The sequence below is a fragment of the Rattus rattus genome, chromosome 4 (assembly GCF_011064425.1).
Source record: "Rattus rattus isolate New Zealand chromosome 4, Rrattus_CSIRO_v1, whole genome shotgun sequence".
NCBI lineage: Eukaryota > Metazoa > Chordata > Mammalia > Rodentia > Muridae > Rattus > Rattus rattus.
The window spans coordinates 21370874-21390818 of NC_046157.1; the positions used below are offsets into that span (position 1 = coordinate 21370874).

General features: G+C 44.9%; 1 protein-coding gene across 1 annotated transcript in view; it reads right to left on the minus strand.

Moving 5' to 3' along the window:
* The window catches only part of Casr (calcium sensing receptor), a 70764-nt gene that overhangs the window by 14394 nt on the left and 36425 nt on the right, over positions 1-19945 (minus strand). The window contains exons 2-4 of the mRNA XM_032900174.1: positions 11683-12108; positions 8754-9060; positions 3769-4653 (exon numbers count right to left, since the gene is read on the minus strand). Coding sequence (XP_032756065.1) covers positions 3769-4653; positions 8754-9060; positions 11683-11867 — 1377 coding nt within the window. The 5' untranslated portion in view covers positions 11868-12108. The remainder of the gene's footprint in view (positions 1-3768; positions 4654-8753; positions 9061-11682; positions 12109-19945) is intronic.

The following is a 19945-nucleotide window of genomic DNA, read 5'->3' on the forward strand; positions in this document are numbered from 1 at the left end:
AAAATGTCTCTACGAAGCTCATCACTATGTGCAATGAATGCGTGTCGATAAAAAGCAATTAAAATTTTAAAAAAAAAGCATTTAAGTATTTCTCCCAGAGAAGGCATTCTTCTGTTTTCAGAATTCTCAAAAGAAAATGATAACTCCACTGTGAAAGAACATGTGAAGTTCTTCTTTAGATGGTACACTGGTATGACGTGTTGCTTCTTTGATTTCTTTGTGAAGTGGTGGGAGGAAAAAGAATGATTAAATCAGGAGGCAGGGCGGGGATGAAGACATAGCAGGATCCCCGGTGCATTTCCACACATATCTCAGAGAAAGGTAAATGCATGCAAGTTCTGAGAATTCCACTTTCTTTTGTGTGGTGATATTTCCATCTTGTGGTCTTCTAGGGTATTCCCACACAGGACTCTAGAGCTAATGTGTGCATTGCAGGCACAAGTAGGAAGCCCCTATCTGCATACCTTCTAAAAGGCAGTAGAATTTAGCCAGAGCCAAGAAGCCAAAAATGGTCCACGCACAGGTAGGACTTTCCATCAACCAAAGAAGCTTATGCTTGGCAGGGAGCCATCAAAAATGAGGAAGAAAAATTAAGAGGCTGGAAGTACACGAGAGTCTGACTGGAAAAGATTTCCAGGAGAGACTGAATTTTGACAGAAAGGAAAAGTTCATGGTGGATAGTGCTTAGAAGTAAAACATGGTGTTCCTTAGGTGTACCTTTCATGGAACACAGGTCTTCCTTTGATGGTACATAGACTTGAAGAGATGAAGGGCAAAGATACCATGCCGACAGCTAACAAGATTTCCACACCCAAAATTGATACATGATTTGAAAGATGGTGCCGGGCAAGTGGCTTAGAAGCAGAGTTTGAGCTGGTAGACACCAGGCTGCAAGCTAATTCTTGGATGAGACTGCACATAGATGTCAGGCTTCTGCCCATATAGATTCTCATAATGATGTCACTACTTGCTGGTGCATCGGATAGCGAGAGACATGGTCAAGATCTTAGAGAGGCTGGACAAGGCCTTAGTGGAGACTGTAGTTATCACGGAAGACGTGTTAGGTAGTGCCCGTGCCACTCAATTCTCAGTACTCCCAAGAGCCATTTTCCAGTCCCCACTCACCCCTCCTTCTTAAACTTTTTGAACTTAAAGTTACTGCAGAGGCTGCAAACAGTGACACTGGGGAATAAGGAACAGAAAGACAGATGGAGTCACCTGTGGTGGGAACGCTAGCCACAAAATTTCCTTTCCCCCTCTTTGCACAAGTCAATTTGGCTTGGGTTTTCTATTACATTACTAATAAGCTTGAATCATAACTATAGTCCCCCCCCCCCGACTCAAACTTAGCCTGGGCCATCTTACTTCCTAGTCTGGGAGAAGAGTTACTGGAAAGCCAAGTTTCCCAAGGAAAACTTCTTTTCCCTTAACCCTACCCTGCTCCAATAGCATTTTCCAAGAGCCAAGGTCTTCCTTCCATGGGCTACAGCTGTGAAGACATATTTACCACCCAGATATTATTGTTTGGTTTGTCTTACTTAAAATTTTACAACTGGACCATGTCTCCCGAGGTCTTCATTGTAGCTTAATGTTTTGGTAGCGGTTCAATGTAAAGAGGAGGTTTGGGCACCCCACAGAGGTTAGAAACTTCTGTTGCCAGTGGTGTCTGAGGAAGACTTCCCATTCATTCAAGGAGGGCTGGGAACCTGTGAGTCCTGACTTGTTTTATGAGCCCAGACAGTTACTCCTTAGATGTGCATGGGAGTTGCTACATTAACACTCATAAGTTACATGCTTTTTGTTTCTTAGTATCTTTCCCTGAAAGGTTTGTGACGATGGGGAACTGTATACAAAGTTGTTTTGCTGGTTGATTATGAGTGTATTAGGAGGGCCAAAAATAGCTCAGCCATTAAAATACTTGCATGAAGACCTGGGTTCAGTTTCCAGCACTTACGTAAAAGGTCAGACATGACGGTACATCTCTGTGGTCATAGCATTGGAGGGAAGGAGGAAGAGACAGAGACAGGAAGCTCACTGACCATCAGTGAGCTCCAGGTTTAGTGAGAAGCCTCATCTCAAAAATTAGGTGAAGAGCTACTGAGGGAGGAACCCAAGAGTTGATTGCTGATGTCTGCATGCATGTGACACATATGCCCACACCCATACATGCACATATATTCACACACAAATTATCACTGTGATAGCCACATATTTGTTTATAGCTTGCAAGTTCACAACTTGTTTTCATATCTCGTTTCATTTTAAAAAGAAACTCGTGTGGACAGCCAGTTAGACGTAAGGTCCATGTTACAAGCGAAGAGGCTGTCACTTGGAGTCTTGGCTTGCCTAAGATCACAGTTTAGAAAGGGGATAGTGAAACTAGGCCATGTGATTCGGAATCAAGGAATACCTCATTCCATGTTTTATGCAGTTTCTCTGCTACATTCTGGAGCTGAGAAAGACATACAAAAGGTATAAAACAGAATCTGATTGAAAAACCAGAGGTGACATGCAAGACACAAGCAGCCACATAGGATATAATCCACACTTGGTTGTTCCCTTCAGAAATTCATGAGATGACAAACACAGTGATGTCACTTCTGTGTATAATTAAGAACTCCAGGACACCTAAATAACTAAGACCTTCTCTTAAGTCCTGATTTTGTTTTATTTTTTTTTTGTAGTTATGGCTAGTGTTTCCCTTTGAAACATTTACTGTCTTGGCTTGGAATGCCTTTCGTATGCTTGTGTCCCAAGTTTGTGCTTAGCTGATTAGCCAGACAGTCCAGTACAGGAAGAACGACATATGGCGAATGCAGTGTCTGCACACAGTACCACTTTCCTCCCTGTAAGCATACGGAATGCTATAGGGATTGGACAAATGCTGGTTATTCACAAGGGAAAATATCTTTAACTTGGATGTTACTCAAGCCACACTACACCAGTCCCCAGACACCTGAGGACTTTTAGGAGCAATGCGTTATTAGGTGTTCTGGACGTCGGACTAATCGATGGTTGAGCTGAAGCTTCCCAGAGACAGGTAATCAAACACCATCAGTTTTGTGGCAGTTGGCTTCTCAGATGTTTGAAAAGGTTTCATGAATTCAAAGTCCTACTTTGCTCTCATTTTGATATTGCAATTTTTGTAATCACTTGGATGACTAATCTTCATTTTCTTAACTGATCACCCAGGAGATGGAGGGTGTGACCAGGAATGTGCCTTCAGAGAGAAATAGCTGAGGAAGAAAGACTGATGCTGGCACCATCCCCCTGCCTGAGGGCCCTGATAGAAAGGAAGAAGGGAAAGAAGGAGGGGGAGGAGGAAGAGGAGGAGGAAGGGGAGGAGGGAAAAGAAGAAGAAGGAGAGGAGGAGGGAAAGGATGAGGAAGGAGAGGAGGAGGAGGAAGGGGAGGAGGAGGAGGAAGGGGAGGAGGAGGAGGATGGGGAGGAGGAGGAGGAGGAGGAGGAGGAGGAGGAGGAGGAGCTAGTCCTTGTCTCTGCTTCCTGGTTGGCCAAGAAGACAACAGTCCTCTCCTGCTACATATTGTTATGGCAATGATGTCCTTACCAAGCACATGGGACCAAATGTCACATAGACTAGACCCTTGGGAACAATGAGTCTCAATAAATCTTCCTTTAAGTTGGTCTCTCAGGTACTTTGGGTCACAGTGCCACAAAAGTAAATAATGTAGTCATTATGTTTCTTTGCTCTGCCACCTTGGTTCTGCTTTACTACACAGAGAACTACTAGCTAAGTGAGAGACTTACCTGCCAGGCCTCAACCTTCTTGATGTCTGCACAGGACCCGTTGGTGAAAAGCCCTCTTCCGGGTAAGCAGGTGTATATATCTTGCAGGGCATGCGCAATGGAGTAGACGGCTAAGTACACGTTGTAGGATATCCGTAAATGTTCGTAATCCATGTAAGGGGTCTCCACACTGTTGATGTTCTCATCCCCTGTGCAGAGGGGTCGGAAGGCAGTAGAGCTATTGAGTAACCTGTTGCCACCTTCCTCGTGACTTCTCACGAAGGTGTCCACAGGTAAAGGTCCTTTTGCGCCTTCTTGGAGGTGGCAATTAAAAGTTTCTTCCCAAAACTCTTTGGCAAAACCATTGTGGACAGACTTCCTGGGATGAACTTTCTGTAGGAATTCTCGGAAGCCTGGAATCTGCCCAGCCTTCAGACCGAACCCAATGGTGCCCCCGACTACATGGAAATACTCAGGCATAGCAATCAGGGAGGAACTGGCCCAGGCCTCGCTAGCCAGCCATATCCTGCCTGTGATGTTACGCCGCACAATCTCCTTGATGAGAGGTTCTAGGTCCGGGCCGCTGGAGAAAACGACAATGACCTTGGCCGTAGAGTTCTGGATCACTTCGACCACCTGCTGGATCTCTTCCTCATCAGAGTACTGGGAGATGAGCTCGCTAAAATCAATGCAGATATCCCTCTCTTCGGCTTCCTCTCGGAACTTCTCAATGCCAGGTCTGCCATAGTCGTCATCAGCTGCAATTGTGCCCACCCAGTTCCAGCGGAAATACTCGATGATGTCGGCCATCGCGGTTGCCTGGTGTTCGTCATTGGGAATGGTGCGGAGGAAGGATTTGTACTGGTTCTTATTGCTGAGGAGCCTGCTGGAGGAGGCGTAGCTCACCTGGGAAGAACCAAGAACTTAGAATGAGTGAGTGAGAGTGATGTGACAGGCCAGTCTCAAGGACTAACGTAATGTCACTTATAAAATGTGTTCAATGTGGGCAGGATGGAGGTGTGAGAACAATCAGGCAGTTCCGTTCTGCCCCAACATGAACCCCCCAAGCACCAGTTAGTTTATTCGGGGAACTTCCTGATTCCCAGTGCATGATTCTTCACGACCATGCTTTTTAAAGTGCTACTAGCAATAGATTTAACCCCTTCATAGTGGAATAGGCTTCTCTCTAAAGGAGTCTTGTGCCTGCTAGCTTCCTCTGAAGTGCCTCTTTGGTTATTCTAGATCCATGTGCTCGCAAAGTTTTGTCTGTTGGGCCCTAGTTCCGATCTGAACATTATAGTCTCCTGCTTACTGTTATGAATGCTTTGTCCAGAATCCAACGTCTGGGAGAGTCAGTTTTCCTATAGTTATAAACTTCAGGCTCTTCAGAGGATCCCCAAGGAGGTCCTTCCTCCAACTCTGATCATTTTTCTCTTCCCATTTCCCAGCATTCCTCTCCTACTTTCCCCGCTCTTGCATAAAAAGAACACCAATTACGGTAAATCCCCAGAGCCTCTTAGCTTTTAGGCTCAATTAAGTCATTGTAGGCTCAGCTGTCCCACAGTACAATAAAGAATAACAAACCTCACTAAATAGCACCAGAAAAAACACCTTTTCTTCTCCCGGCTTCTCGGAGCTTCCACTATCACCCAAATCCCCTTTCTTTGCAGATGATGACTAAGATAACTTGTCCAGACTCTGATGTGAGTCTCAGAGACTCGATAGAGGCAGAAAGGGGGCCTGGAGGAGGTGTGTTGTTGATAGGCACCCACTTTGCCCTATAGCAGCTCTGCATTTGCACATGGGTGTCCATCAGAGACAGAAAGTTTCTGATGTTCAGAGATCACTGTTTAGAGAAATATCACGGCCCAGGAGATGGGCAATGGGTGAGCTGACTACCCTAGCAGGAATGCTCAAGTTCTCTTCTCCTCAAGCCCCACCTAATGCCTGAAAGGATCAGAGAATCACCACCCTGGTTGGGCCCCTGGTAGCACCCCCGGGAGTCACCACAGTTCACCAGCTAGGGAGTCCCGAGTTATCAGAGCATTTCTTCTGATGAACAGCTCTTAGTAGAGTCCTTCTGGGAAGTGAAGTAGCCTTTAACAGCCGCCGTTCTCTAGTTCCCCAAGACACCCTTGAACTTCTTCAGAAAACAAGCTGAAGAGATTAACAGGGGTGCTTTGGGTACACTTCTTACTAATGGGAATAACTAGCTTCATGTGGGCAATCTTTTAAACTAAGCATTTCCAACAGGCATCCTTTTCACCGAGTTAGAGTCTTAACATGAAAAATATCCAAGACACTGAGCTATGAAAGACTCAATCAAATTTGCCAACGGCAACCACTCTGATAAGGGCTTTGATCTTAGAAGCCATAATATGAAAGTGACAACTATTTTTTTTAATCTGAATAATCCCCTCCTGCTTCCATAGAAGTCCAGGATCTAGGTGAATAGATGAAGCGATAATGTACGTGTTATTAATTTCTGAGAGCCTGTTTGGGGGTCCTAGCAGGGGAGCACAGTTACTCGACTGTCTGGGAAGATCCTCGTCGGCCATGTGAGCAGCTTCAGGAAGAATGTACCTGGAGTGGTTGGGGAGGAAGGGGACACCTGCCTAGCCAGCCAGATCAACTCAATCAACCATGGCGATCAATGGAGTGACAGATGTCCTAGCCATATCTATATTATTAATTTTCAAAAGTTTTGTTTGTAGATCTTTAAAAAAGAAAAAAAAGAAGAAGAAAAAGAAACTAGCTTCAGAGTTAGGGATTTTCTCTGACATTTGCCCATAATTGCTCATTTCTTCATTTACTTTTGAAAAACGGACCAAAAATGTTTATAAAAGGATACAAATTAAAGCTCATACTGTCTCTCCTGGGTATAGTCTATTAATGTATGTAATGTAATACTTGACCTGTTTTCAAAAGACAACCTATAAAGTCAAGTATACGTCACTCCATGTCCTCCCAAAACAGAAAGCCTTCAAAAACACATCAAACTTTCCCTGACAGAAGGAAAAGCAACACACATGGAAAATTCAGACAACCATCTGGCCAGTTTCTTCCATCTATTACATCCACTTGGGGGCATGATTGACATATAAGTAGTGGGGTTAGGCCTGTGGCCCTAACCTCAGAGCAGTGTTTTCCAACCCTGCAGTGCGATTCACTGGGGAAGGATCAAAGTTCCAGATAGGCTGCATCCTAGCCTGTTAGGCGATGAGCTCTGCAGGGTGGGCCCAAGCAGCTCCCTTGGTGATTCTAACGTGAAGCCACGGAAAAGAACTCCTGCTGAAAATTGACTGATAATCATCACCATCATCCTCCCCCTTTTCTTCCTCCTCCCATCATCATTATTATTATTTTTAATTATTATTATTTGAGACAGCGTTTCTTTATGTGCACTGCTGTGTGTTTAAATCTGGCGGGCATACGCTGCAGCATTATTTTAAATGCACCATGAAGGTAAGTTGAGACAAAGTATCACTTTATAGGTAGCCAGCCCGGAACTCATGATGTAGAGCTCCACCTGCCGGGATTAAAGGTTTGAGTACCAACCTCCACACCCGGCCCACTGCAGCCTCCTTTCCACTTTAATAGATCATACTTTTCTTGTCTTTCAGCCATGCGGAAGTGAAGCTCTCCCTTCTCATTCTTTACCTGACATCATCCCCATCTTCTACCACTGGGCTGAGAACTTACCTTCGTGGTGATTTTTAAAATAGTTTCACAGTCTGCCAGATTTAAACACAACCGGCACATTGACTAATGCTGACTGGGTCAGAGCATTTTGGTACAAACATGGCAGAGCCAGGGGTTTCCTACGTGGAACATCTTTACTCCCTGGAAGTGTAAATGCTTCTGATGTTACGAGTCTGCAAAAGGATTAAGGTTCTCAGCAAAGAAAGCAGACTCCTTGCAACAAGAGACACGGGAACTCAGTCATATGAATTTTGAATATTGTTTCAAATATTAAACACTGAAAAATTTTGAAGTCTGATCCTCTAATTTACAACTGAACGCTATACCATAACCGAGCCGATTCTATTTTCTTATCCACAGACATTAATCTACTTGCAACTTTCACTCTGACAAGTGACATAATGGATCTGTAGTTATTAATTAAAGGTTGACTTGATAGGCCGTAGTGCTAAAGGGGGAAATCAGGTAATAAAATGGCATTTAGAGTTTACTGTTGTTTGGTGTTGGAGAAGTGGGACGCAACTTTGAATCTATGCTTATAAAAGACTTGGTTTGGTGAATGATTAGTATTTGAAAATGCACCTGCCCGGGCTGAGTCCCTGTAGGATGGGGACGGTTCATATACACTCTGTCAATATTTGTTGGGGGATATTAGGGTATGCTCCATCTCAGAATGCATGACACCATGATTAAGCTCCTGTATTATGGGGAAGCAAGCTTTATTTCCCCTTGAACATAAGCTAACAATAGGGAAGAAGAAACTTTGAGGAAAAAGAATTAGGGGCAGGTATTTTTTTTTTTCTGAATGGTCCCAGAATCATATTCCTTTTGGTAAAAATAGAAGTCCAGTTACCAAAGGAGCAACATGGGAAATAACAGTGAGGAAAAAAAGATCCAATCATATACACGAGAGTTATGTCGAAACGGATATTGGAAGAACAGTAAAGGTCTAAGTCTCAGAGACCCCCGTGCTCTTGATACAGTGCCCAACTACCTTTGCGTCTACGGAAAGCCTCGGAGGACACTGCCAGCTTGCAACTCTTCAAACCTGCTTCTCCTGCTCCCTGAGTCTGGTGCCCATCTAAGGAGCTGCCACTTAGGTGGAGGACAGCTCAGAGGTTAAATGGTTGAGCTGTTCTTTCAGACAACCTGAGTTCGATTCCCGGGACCCGTGTCGGGTGGCTCACAACCACCTGTAACTCCAGCTCCGGGAGATCTGACACGTCGGGTCTCTGAAGGCACCTGCATCTGTGCACATAATTTAAAGTGATAAAAGTAAGTCTTAGGAAGGAAAGCAGTGTTACCTGGGGGATGTAGAAAAGTCCCAGCAGGTTGGCTACCGCCGTGGAGACACCGGAGCCAGTGGCTCCCACCACGGCAATGGTCGAAGGGATGTGCTCAGAGCAGTTGCAGAACTCGTCCAGGTTCAAAGAATCGATTTTGTTCTGGGCAACAAAACTCAAGGTGGCTTCCAGCGCCTTGGAGACGGTGTTACAGGTGTCAAATATCCTATATCCCAGTGTCATGTTGGGAAGAAGGGTGGGGCTGCTGTTTATCTCCTCTATGGCGAATATCATGGCTTGTAACCATCGGAATCCACGGAAGTTATACCTGGGAGAAAGACATAGACATGGTGGGAGACTGTGTTGGAGTAAGGACTGTCAGCGTTGGGCTTGAACCTTGGCTCTGTTCCCCTTCAGTTTTGGGATGTACCCTCCGAGGTCCAAGGTCCTCCGTGTACCAGGAACAATGCTCTCCTATTAGGCTGCCTTTAAAGATGTCATGAGATAGACAGGTAAAATCCCAGCACAGTGCATTCCCGTTGAATTAGGGAACAGTAATATAAATGACTATTACTGGTATTTAGTTGAATAATTTATAGCTGCATTCTCTAGCATGAACATCGCAGTAGCTGATGTGAAAGTGTAGTAAGTATTCTGTGAAGGTGTGAAGGTCTGGGCGTAAGGCATGGCTGGGGTCAGTGACGCCTGCCTCTGTGCTGTGTAATTGTCAGGCTGCAGTGGGAAGGTTGTGAGTTTGAGGCCAGTTCTGGGCTACATAGCAAGTCCCCTAACATCCCCCTTCCCCCGCCAAAAAAAAAAAAAAGCACCAGGGGACTGTAAATAGATGAGGATATTACTATGTGGGAACCTAAAAATAACCTCAGATGTACAGATTTGTCACAAATTTACACTGTGACATTCCTGGAGGTTAAAGCAGAAAGAGAAATGATCATTTAGTTGATAAATATTAAGTATTTAAAGAACTGCGAACAGAAGGGGTAGGAGATGCCTTTAAAATTCTATATTGGGCTCATTTATAATTTTTGCTTTTAAAAAATGGCCATTGCTACTTTTTAGAGAACATTATTTTAAGTAAAAGAAAAGAAATCAAATAAATCAACAAAGAAATAGTGTCAGTTTTCTTTCTCCCTGGCTCGGGAGGGTGAAGCCTGGATAGATGTGCTGACTCAGCAAATCGGAGTGCAGTGAGAAATCCTTCACCAGAGTCAGGCTCCGCCTCCTCTGGGTTCTGAGTCCAAAGTGAACTCAGTGACAGGACACATTGTATTCTATCGTATGGTCGGGTTTCCAGAGTTATTGGTCTAACCTTGGATGTAAAAATTTCCATATCACCTTATGTTTCTTTCAATACTTAGTCACTTGTTTCAAACTTGTAACCTTATTAGGAGATGCTAGATTATTTTTAAAAAATTGATCAAACGTTATTTTTTATAAAACCCCTGCTAAGCTGTTTCTGCTATTTTCAGGGCAAGCATTTTGTTCCTTTACAAGGCTGTTCCATAAGGAGCAACATGGGCAGCATTTGTCTATGTGGACCATATGAAGACACAGTCAATTTTGATGCAATCCTACAGATAGTTTTTTCCATACTCATGAGAAAAAAATGTCCCTGGCTGTCCTTATGCCATGAACAGAAATCCAGTTTTGTTGAGATAATGTTGACCTTCACTTTTCCTTTTCCAGTTATCAAGGGGAAGGCTGGGTCCCCTCTAGAATTCGGGCTGCGGCAGGAAAGCAATGCTCTCTGCGAAGCTGAGTCATATGTGAGGTGAGTGCATGGCCTCTGAGCTCTCTCCTGTCTAAGCAAGGTGGAACTCTGCTGTTCACATCCTGCTATGGAGCTGCCTGTGGCTGGATGCCATGTTCTAAAGGGGTCAAGATCAAAGAGGGAGCCTCAGGTAGGGGACTAGTAGAATGAATGGTGAGGGGTTAAAAAGTCACACAGGACAGGAACTGATAAGAAAACTGAGACTATTGGCTCAGAGAAGAAAAGATCTGGAGGGACATTTAGTCGCCTTCCAATGTCCTGAGAGGCCCCTGGATCCCTAAGTGTTCTGTGATGACCCATCTGTGCCAGGTATGATCTCTGTGTGTGACAGAGTCAGATGTGGATAGTGTCGGGGAGTAGGGCACAGGAAGGAGTTTAGCTTCTTATGCGAAAGACATTGAACAGAAATAGTTTCAAAATATAGTGGCTGCACTTAGAAAATGCTTGCTTGGGTCTTAGAGGCCACCACCCTGCTTTTTTCAACTCTAAATACCTTTATAAAAGATGAACGACAGTAGAAAGGACACAGCAGCCACGACCCATGGGTCTCTAGAGCACATAGGTCAAAGAGAAATGTACTACAGAAGTTTATGAGCTAAAATGAACTTCTGTCCATACTTGCTTAATTAACTAATTGGTGACTGGATAAATAAATCAGTATTGCAGTGTTGAGAATTGAACACACGTGCATTCTAGGAAGAGCTGCACACTAGGCTAAATTTCCAGCCTTATTTATTTATTTGTTTGTTTGTTTGTTTATTATCTGTTTCTGTTTTGGGACAAGGCCCTACTACTGAGACGGGGTCTTGGTGTATAACGTGTAACTCTCAATCCTCCTGCGTCCATGTTGCAGTTGCAGGATGTACCACCCTGTTCAACTCGACTCCCTCTTGGTCTTGAATTGAGCGACACCACTGCCAGCTGCTGATACTACATGAACAGCCATGCTCTGGCTACCAAATTACTGGCCCTTGACAGGCCTGGTGTTTTCTATACCTGGTGTTTTCTTCAGGGAAAGGAAAGGAGGCATCAGTAATCCTCAGCACGATAACCAGTTGTTTTGAAAACAAGAGAAAAGGTTTTTAGTGCCCCTTTGGGTTCCATGCAGCTTTTTCTCTACCATCCAGAAACGGAGATACCCTTGAATCAGCCTTGCCTTACCTAATGCACTCCACAGACTCTGGTCTTGACTTCAGATCTTGATCTTTGGCTGCTACTCCAAAATGGATAGGAAAGAGACCTCCTAGGATAATGTCCCCCTTCTTTTGGGCTCGCTGGTCAGGCCCATAGGCAGAGGAGTGCCAGGCAAGAGCCAAGAGGGCCAAACAGCAGCTGTACGATGCCATAGCGTTGCCTTCTCTTCAGGGGACAGGTAAAGGTGTCAGTGGATTGGGAGCCCGAGAACTCCACGGCCCTGGTGCGGTTCACACCTTCTGGTGGGGAGACATGATTACAGAGTGGTTAGTGACAGAGCAGGAGTGATGGCCTTTGGGTCTCCATTTCTGCCTTCTCTGTTGTAGAGGTGTAGGGTGGCTGGTCCTCGAGTCCCGAGAAGCGACATCATGTAGAGGCTGCCCGAGATGTTTTCTAAAAGAAAAGAGAGGAAGTGGATTCAGCTAAGCCTGTGTTTCATTTCAGTACGATGACAGAGGTAGCTCTGAGTTTCCATTTAGAGGGGCTCAGGAGTAGCAGATGGAGAAGTATGGCTTCAGGTCACAATCTTACAGTACTACATGTAAGAAACGGAAAACATCAGTTGCTTGTACTGCAGAAGGACTGTATGCAAGTCTGAGAGGCCACCTTCTAAAGAGGTCATCGATAAGCCCAGCCTTCTCTGTGGCTGCTGACTGTAAACCACCCATAGCATGGACAGTGTATGGAAATGTCCTAGAAGTAGCAGCCCCTTCAGGTAAAATACCAATGATTTACCCATATACTCCTACAGAAAACACAGAACCAACTTCATTTACATTTAAATCTGACTCCAAACCAAGCAGAAATGTCAGAAAAGATGACCCCCTTTTTCATTTATTTTGAGAGCCCCCTCCCCTTTTAGTGAAGGTCTAGATTTCCAGTTTGTAACGTAATGGTCTACAAGGCTTTTAGAACAGTTCGTCGGAAACGTAGCATCTTCAATGGTGGGCCATGCAATTGAATGCGAGGGATCTTGGAAATTTTGACAAGGGTTAGCAAGGTGGCTCTTTGAGAAGAAGTGCTTGCTACACAAGCTGATGACCTGAGGATCTAAGTTCAATTCCTGAAGGAGAGAATGGGCTCTTAAACCTTGTCCTTTGGTCTTAATATATGCACAGTGGCAAACACCGCCCTTGAACAGCCCCCCACCCCCTGCCTCAACATACGAATCTGACATGCATACTTGTCTGTACAATTCTTTTTTTCTTTTCTTTAAAATTTTAAGTTGATGAGTGTATGTGGTGTGTGTGTGTGTGTGTGTGTGTGTGGTGTTTGTGTGTGCGTGTGCATATGTGGTGTGTGTTTGTGGATGTGTGAGTGTATGTGGTATGTGTGCATATGTGGTGTGTGTGGATGTGTGAGTGTATGTAGTATGTGTTTGTGGTGTGTGAGTGTATGTGGTATGTGTTTGTGTGTATGTGTGAATGTATGTAGTATATGTGTATATGGTGTATATGTGTGCGAGTGTATGTGGTGTGTGTGTGACTATATGTGGTATTTATGTCTGTTTGTGTCTGTAAGTGTGTGTGTTTTTGTGTGTGGTGTGTAGTGAGTATATGTGGTGTGTATGTATCTGTGTGAGTCTGTGTGAGTGTATGTGGTGTATGTCTATGTCTCTCTCTCTCTCTCTGTGTGTGTGTGTGTGTGTGTGTGTGTGTGTGTGTGTATTCATGTGTGAATGTGTGCCCAAAAAGGCCAGAAATTGGACTTTGAATTCCCTGGAGCTAGGATAAAAAGCAGCGTGAGCTGCCCAACTAGGGAGCTTACTACCAAAAACTCAGGTCCTCTGCAAGATCAGGAGGCACTCCAAACTGCTGAGCCCTCTCTCCACACATACCCCTCACTTCATCCTTTCTGTGGCTGAGATAATTCCACTGTTTATATGAAGCACATTTCTAAGTCCACCCCTTTGTGGTTGTACACTGAGGTTGTCCCCATGCCTTAGTCTTGGGGACACTGCTGCAGTGCTGATGTGCAGGTACTTGCGTGATATGATGGTCTGGGGTCTTTGGGGGTAAATCCCCAGGAGTGGTAGAGCTGAGCCACAAGGCAAAATTATTCTTAGTTCTTTGAGGAAACTTTACTCTGATTTCCATAGAGGCAGGACCATTCTGCAGCCCCACCCCCTCTACAAAGGCCGTGTTTTCACATCCTTGCTAATACTTGCCGTTCCTTGTTTTCTTGATGCCTGTTGTTCTGGAGTGAGATAGGCCTTCAGTGTAGCTTTCATAGGTACTTCTCTGATAGCCAGCGATGTTGACAAATTATTATATGATCATTGACTATTTGTATTTCATCCTTTGAGAACTGTCAGTTCACTTCATTAACCTACTTATTGATTCTTTGGTGTCCAATATTTTGAGGCCTAGTTATTAATTTTTTAACAATGATGTCAAAAGTACACGTTGGGGGAAAGACAGGGTTTTTTTTTTTTTTTTTTCATCAAATAGTGCTGGCCAAACTGGATAGTCCGCACACAGGATGGAACTACATCAGTATTTCTCACCCTGTACAAAACTTGACTGCAAATAGATCAAAGACCTTAAGCTTGGACCTAATACTCTTAAACTGATAGAGAAAAAGGCCCAGAAAACACTGTTAAGGCCCCGTGCACAGACAAGAACTTTGTGACTGGGACTCTAGTCACTCAGATAGCACCACCAGTAGAGTAATGGGATCTCTACACAGCAAAGGAACTGGAGTGAAGAGGCAGCCTAGGGCGTGGAGAAACCCTTTCTAGCTGTACCTCTGACTAGTTGCTTTCTAGATTGCTGTTGGCTTTGAACTCTGTCCTTAGCCCTACTGAACTTCCACTCCCTGGCCTCCTGAGAGACTCCGACAGTCATTTTAGCCAATATCACTGGACTTCACATGGGAAGAGAAATCAGAGATGACGAACTTCCATGAAATTCACTCCAGAAATGTCCAAACATTCATGATCACTCTGGTTTTTGGACTCCAATCTTAGTTTTGGATATTTGACCTCAACATATGGATCTGACATTCATGCTTGTCTGTACAGTTTGATATAAAAGTTTACAGAGGCCTGGTAGGATCAAGAGGCCAAGCATATAAATAATCATATACAATTCTGTCCTTAGGAGTCCAAGGCCGGTGGGTGGGAACAGTAGTTCCTGTAGAGAGCTTCAGCATTGACCTCAACGTAAAGAAGAGACAAACGAGATGCCCTACAGAAAACTGAACTTTCTTTCTTCAGAATAAATCTAACCATAACTAAGGCTCTGTCCTTAGCACAATGTCTAGACCAGCAAATGCTAACCGTTTGTTAAATGGATACCTAGGAAGAGAAAGTGTTTGGAAAGAGACAGAGCCTTCTGTGTTGATAAGGTGTTGTATCAGCTCCCGCAAACTCCAGTCAACTCTAAACCGGGCAATGATTTGACAAAGAAGGTAACACCCAGGCCACTTTGTAGGCGAGAAATAGGCTCTCTGTATGCGTGGCTCACTGAAGTGAAAAGGCTGGCACTTGAATTAAGACTGCCTCAAGAACTCAGAATTATAAGGAGTCTTGTGCCCCGAATTAGGTAGAAGTGAGAACACTATGGCCGGCTGGAATCACTAAGACCTCTTAAGGTTTTCCAGTGACAGATTAGCTCCTAAGGGAGGTTTACTAACTCAATAATCCACTCCACAGACAACTCGTGGCAAGAAGTTATGGAAGACAGGGGGTCAGTTTGCAGCAGCAGTGGAGGCTGCCAGCCTAATGTAGGCTCTGTGCAGCCCTTGTGGATCTCCTCCAGCTCCTCTCACATGGAGCCCCACCTCTGCAATGCTGAACTCATCCTTCCCTCTGCCTTCTCCTGTCTGCTGCTGTTCCCTTCCACCATCTTCCCTGCTAGAGCATCCTTCTTTCTTCTCTAGCCCTTGTTCCCACACCACGTGACAATGAGGGCAGGACCAAGTTCATCCGCTTAATTTTGGGTACTCATGGCTGTGACTTTGGCTTATTTCGGCTTGTAGCAATGAAACTGCAAAAGTTTGTAAATAATTCATAACAACATTTTGTATTTTCAAAAGACAAAGTGTGTGTGTGTGTATGTGTGTGTAAGAGAGAGAGACAGAGAGACAGGGAGACAGAGAGACAGAGAGAGACAGAGAGAGGGAGGGAGAGGATCTGGGGAGGACAGAAGAGGGCATCAGATCCCTTGGAGCAAGAATTACAGACAGCTATGAGTTACCCACTGTAGCTGCCAGGAACTGAACTCAGAGTAGGAAGTGCCCTTAACCACGGAGCCATCTATTCAGTCCTCATCCAGCCGTCTATTCAGGCTTCAGTTTTAGTATTTGCATCTTGTATCGTCCCTCATTTAACACCACAGCAAATACATTGTTAGCTGGAAAGTGGCTAAAATAAAGTCTCTCCTGCTCCCCACTCCCTCATTTCTGATGCCGTCTGCTTATGTATTATGTCCCAGCCCACAGGATTAGGGTGGAGTCCTATGACAGCTTCTAAGAAATCTGCTGAGGAGAGCCAGCCTGTCACCCCTGCGTCTGCTTCCTTTGCCCTGCTGAAATGAGGTCTATGTGGCAGTTGAGGCTCAGCTGGAACCAGGAGGAACACTGTAGGGAATGATGATTCTGTGGGTTAGGAATCTCACGGATCGGAAACTCACTACTGAACTATCCCAACCATCGTGCCACGGGGAACACATTTCCTACTTGTTTAAGCCAGGATTTTCCAGTATTTTTTCTTAACCAGTTACTCCTAACAGGACCTGTCCTGAGTCACCAACTCATTTGTGATCCATACACTAAGTTTATTCCATTTAAATCAATCCTGTTTGCCTTCCTCCAAAAAGCACCACATACAAAGCCAATGCTAATATTTGTTTTTTTTCTCTATTCTGGCAGACACATATCGGAAGCAGCTGGTCCCGTAGTTAGAAGGATCTCTCCATCATGAGGATGTTGTGAGGGATGTTTCGGTATAGATAGGTGATTTCTCATTGAGTTCCTTACCCAAGAGATTCGAGCATTACCAAGTAGATGTGAGCAGACGGGGCTATGGGGATGAACTGGGTCACGTTTTTGAATGCATCTCGGGGCAGGGCCCGTATCTTCCTCATTATTGAAACCTACCACAAAGTACCACCAAGCATCACATTTAGTAGATAACACACACATATTTGTTAAAGAGTGACTGGTACAGACCAGGTCTGGTTGGGCAGTTTGCAGAAGGAATAGGGAAATAGTCACCACACTTGACCTCAAGAGTCCTGTGGGTGGGGCTTCTTCATGATCCCAGTTGAATCTACAGCTTTGAACAAGGAACTGAAGCTAAATGGATACTTTAAAAAAAGAAAAAAGAAAAAGAAAAAAAGAAAAAAATCTATCAGTTGAACTTGTCTTTGTGCAAAAATGTAGGAGGTCTTTGTCTGATCTAAGATCCACAGTTCAGATCAATTTGCCAGAGGATAAAGACAGATTAGTAATCAACATTTTGACTTTCAGTTTTCACCAAAATAAAATCCTCCCTTATCTGCCTCTGGCTTCAATGATTCTTGGAACCATGTAATTCTCCAGCTAAGTGACTTTGTCCACCTAGAGACAACCCAGGCACAGATCTTCCAAACACAAAGCCTGAATGTATATTCAGGACATGGTAAGCTCAAAAATTATGATCTCTCAATTTCTGGGTTGTAGGAACAATATTTCTAGATTGGCCATGAAAGAAAATGGAAAAAAGAAATGTTTACGAAGCCAAATTGATTTCCAATGAAGATCACCTGTCTCGGTAGACTGAGCACACAGATTTCTCTTCGGTTGATTGTAGAGTAATCTTTGCCCTCTTTGTCACAGACTGTGGGGTTTGAACCACTGTTGCGGAAAGGCGAGAGTTGAGCGTGCTTTAATGAGGATGAACAGGGAAAAGAAACTGGGAGAGTTTGAGTCATGATCAGCAAACTCGTGTACCTGGCTCTGGTTACAGCTTTCCCCAGTCTCGCTGAGGATGCATCCATGGTGAGGGGTTCTGTACACACTTGTCTAAGAATCAGGGAAGGACAGCCTATCTGCCATCATCTATGTGACCATCCCCCATCAACACGACTGTCCCCAGTCCTAGGTCAGGCTCCATTTCTTATTTCAAGGTGGGACATCTCTTGTTTACAATGAGGGCCTCTTTCAGTACTGTAGGGAGCACAAACTGCCTGGTCACACTCTGTCACCTCCTCCAGTCGGGCTTGTCCGCTGGCCAGCTGTACAGGTTCTGCCCTCCCCTCCCCCAAATCTCCCTGACAACAGGTGTGATTTTTGGAGAGCCCACGCCTCATTTAGCTCTGGTAATGGCTTAATTGAGTTGGAAAAAATGCAAGGACAGGAGCGTGATAAAAAACCAACTGAGCTGGGGACTGGACGGAGAGGAGGAGGGAGATGGATGAACAGGATTGGGGAGGGGCATCCCAGGATGAGGAGCACCATGGAGAGAAGCCAGATGAAGCCAATGAAGGAGAGGAGTAGGCCAGGGTGCTGGCATGCGTTGGCTCAACTGTAGGAGAGTTCTGACAGGCAGAGGTAGCTCAAGGTGCAGGGGGCCCATGAATGACTGTTGTGTGCACATCCACACTTAGTGTGCCCAAAACACAAATGCTATGTGAGGAGCTCATGAGGCTCTCGAGGAAACAGAAAAAGAGAGCAATGGAAGGTGAGAGATATGGAAAGTCAAGGCTAAAACCCTCCGCTGGATTTTAAGAGTAAACAGTGTAATGAGGGATTGCTTCATGGACCCTGCCGATGGCTAGTCTCCAGGTAGAACTGGGTGAGGTACTGGGGGCATAGGCCAAGCTTTAGGAAGTCTTTTCTCCTGTCCTACTTCACTTCATGCCCAAGTGACAGCTGCCGATGGCTGTGTGCACACCCACGGGACTGCAGAGATACCCAAGACGTGTCTTCACAAATATGACAAACCTCCCAGTCTTACACAGTCTTATTCCTTTGAGGAATTGCATCATAGGATTGCCTTTCCAAACCACAGGGGTCCCTGACACCCCAGATGGCATATGGATTCAGTCTGTTGTCCCATCACTTGCCACCACCTGGGTAAAACAAGTCTAGGAACTGATGCGTGCTCTCTGCTACTGGGTAAATTTACCTCCAAAAGGCCCTGGCAGAAGAGATCGTTACCTCTTGTACCCAGACATTTGCCTCCCTCTACAATGCTGTAAAACGTGGACTTGGAGGCATTGACCTGGTGGAAAATCTAAAATCCCAGAATCTGAGATTCTCCTGGGCTCTCTGAACAAATTTTATGTGAGACACATCTCCCTCTTGGTGAGTGCCGCATGTTCCGTGAATGCCAGCTATGAGATCCAAAAGGGCAGTCCCGGAGGGAGGGGGGTGGGTGAATATTTCAGCATACTCTTCCATCATTTCAATGGTAGATTCTGGCTCCCACCTCCTCCCCACAAGTGCCTTTGTTGCTCTCAATAGGCCCTGCACGAGGAGCCCTTCTCCTACCCACCTGCTCCTTGTGCAGGGTCCACATGGAGTGACGTCCTAGACAACTAGGTGTCTGAAGGAGAGGAAATAAAAAACGGGGGGGGGGTAGGCATAAAAGATCCTGCAGACCTATTAAATTAAAAATACAATTTAAGCTAAATATTCCTCATAGTAGTCAGCCCTCAGACAGGATCCCCATGGTGTGTGCAGTAGACCCATTGTGAGCAGTTTCAGGCTCCTAATAGAATGACAACCAATTTACAAAAATCCTGGGTATTGCATCATTAGCTCTTGGGGGTGTGGGATGCAGGGCACACAGAGGTCCTGGGTTCAGTTTGTCTGTACCTTGTGTGTGCATACCCAGGCAAGGGCCTTCAGAAACTGGGTGATTCATGGAGTTACTAGGGTTTGTTTTGTTTTTGTTTTTTAAATGGCCCAAAGTATTTTACAGGTACCACAAACTCCTCAGTTGCTTTTTGTTTTGCCTACTAAGAAGTTGCAAACTGGATTTCTGACCCAATTCTCATTAAGACAGAAATTGAAAGGTACACTGTGGAGTTTGCTAGGACTCAACCCAACCCAAACCCAACCAAACAACAACAAAAAAACCACAACAAACCCAATGGCTCTTCCTGCCGTGTTAGACCTCCATTTCCATGCCTCATTAAATGTTTTCTTTTTATGCACAGTGATAGAGACAACAACACAAATCACGGTGCAAATCGAGCGTGTTGCCGAGGGCAAGGGGAAGAATCACCGGGTGAAACCTGTG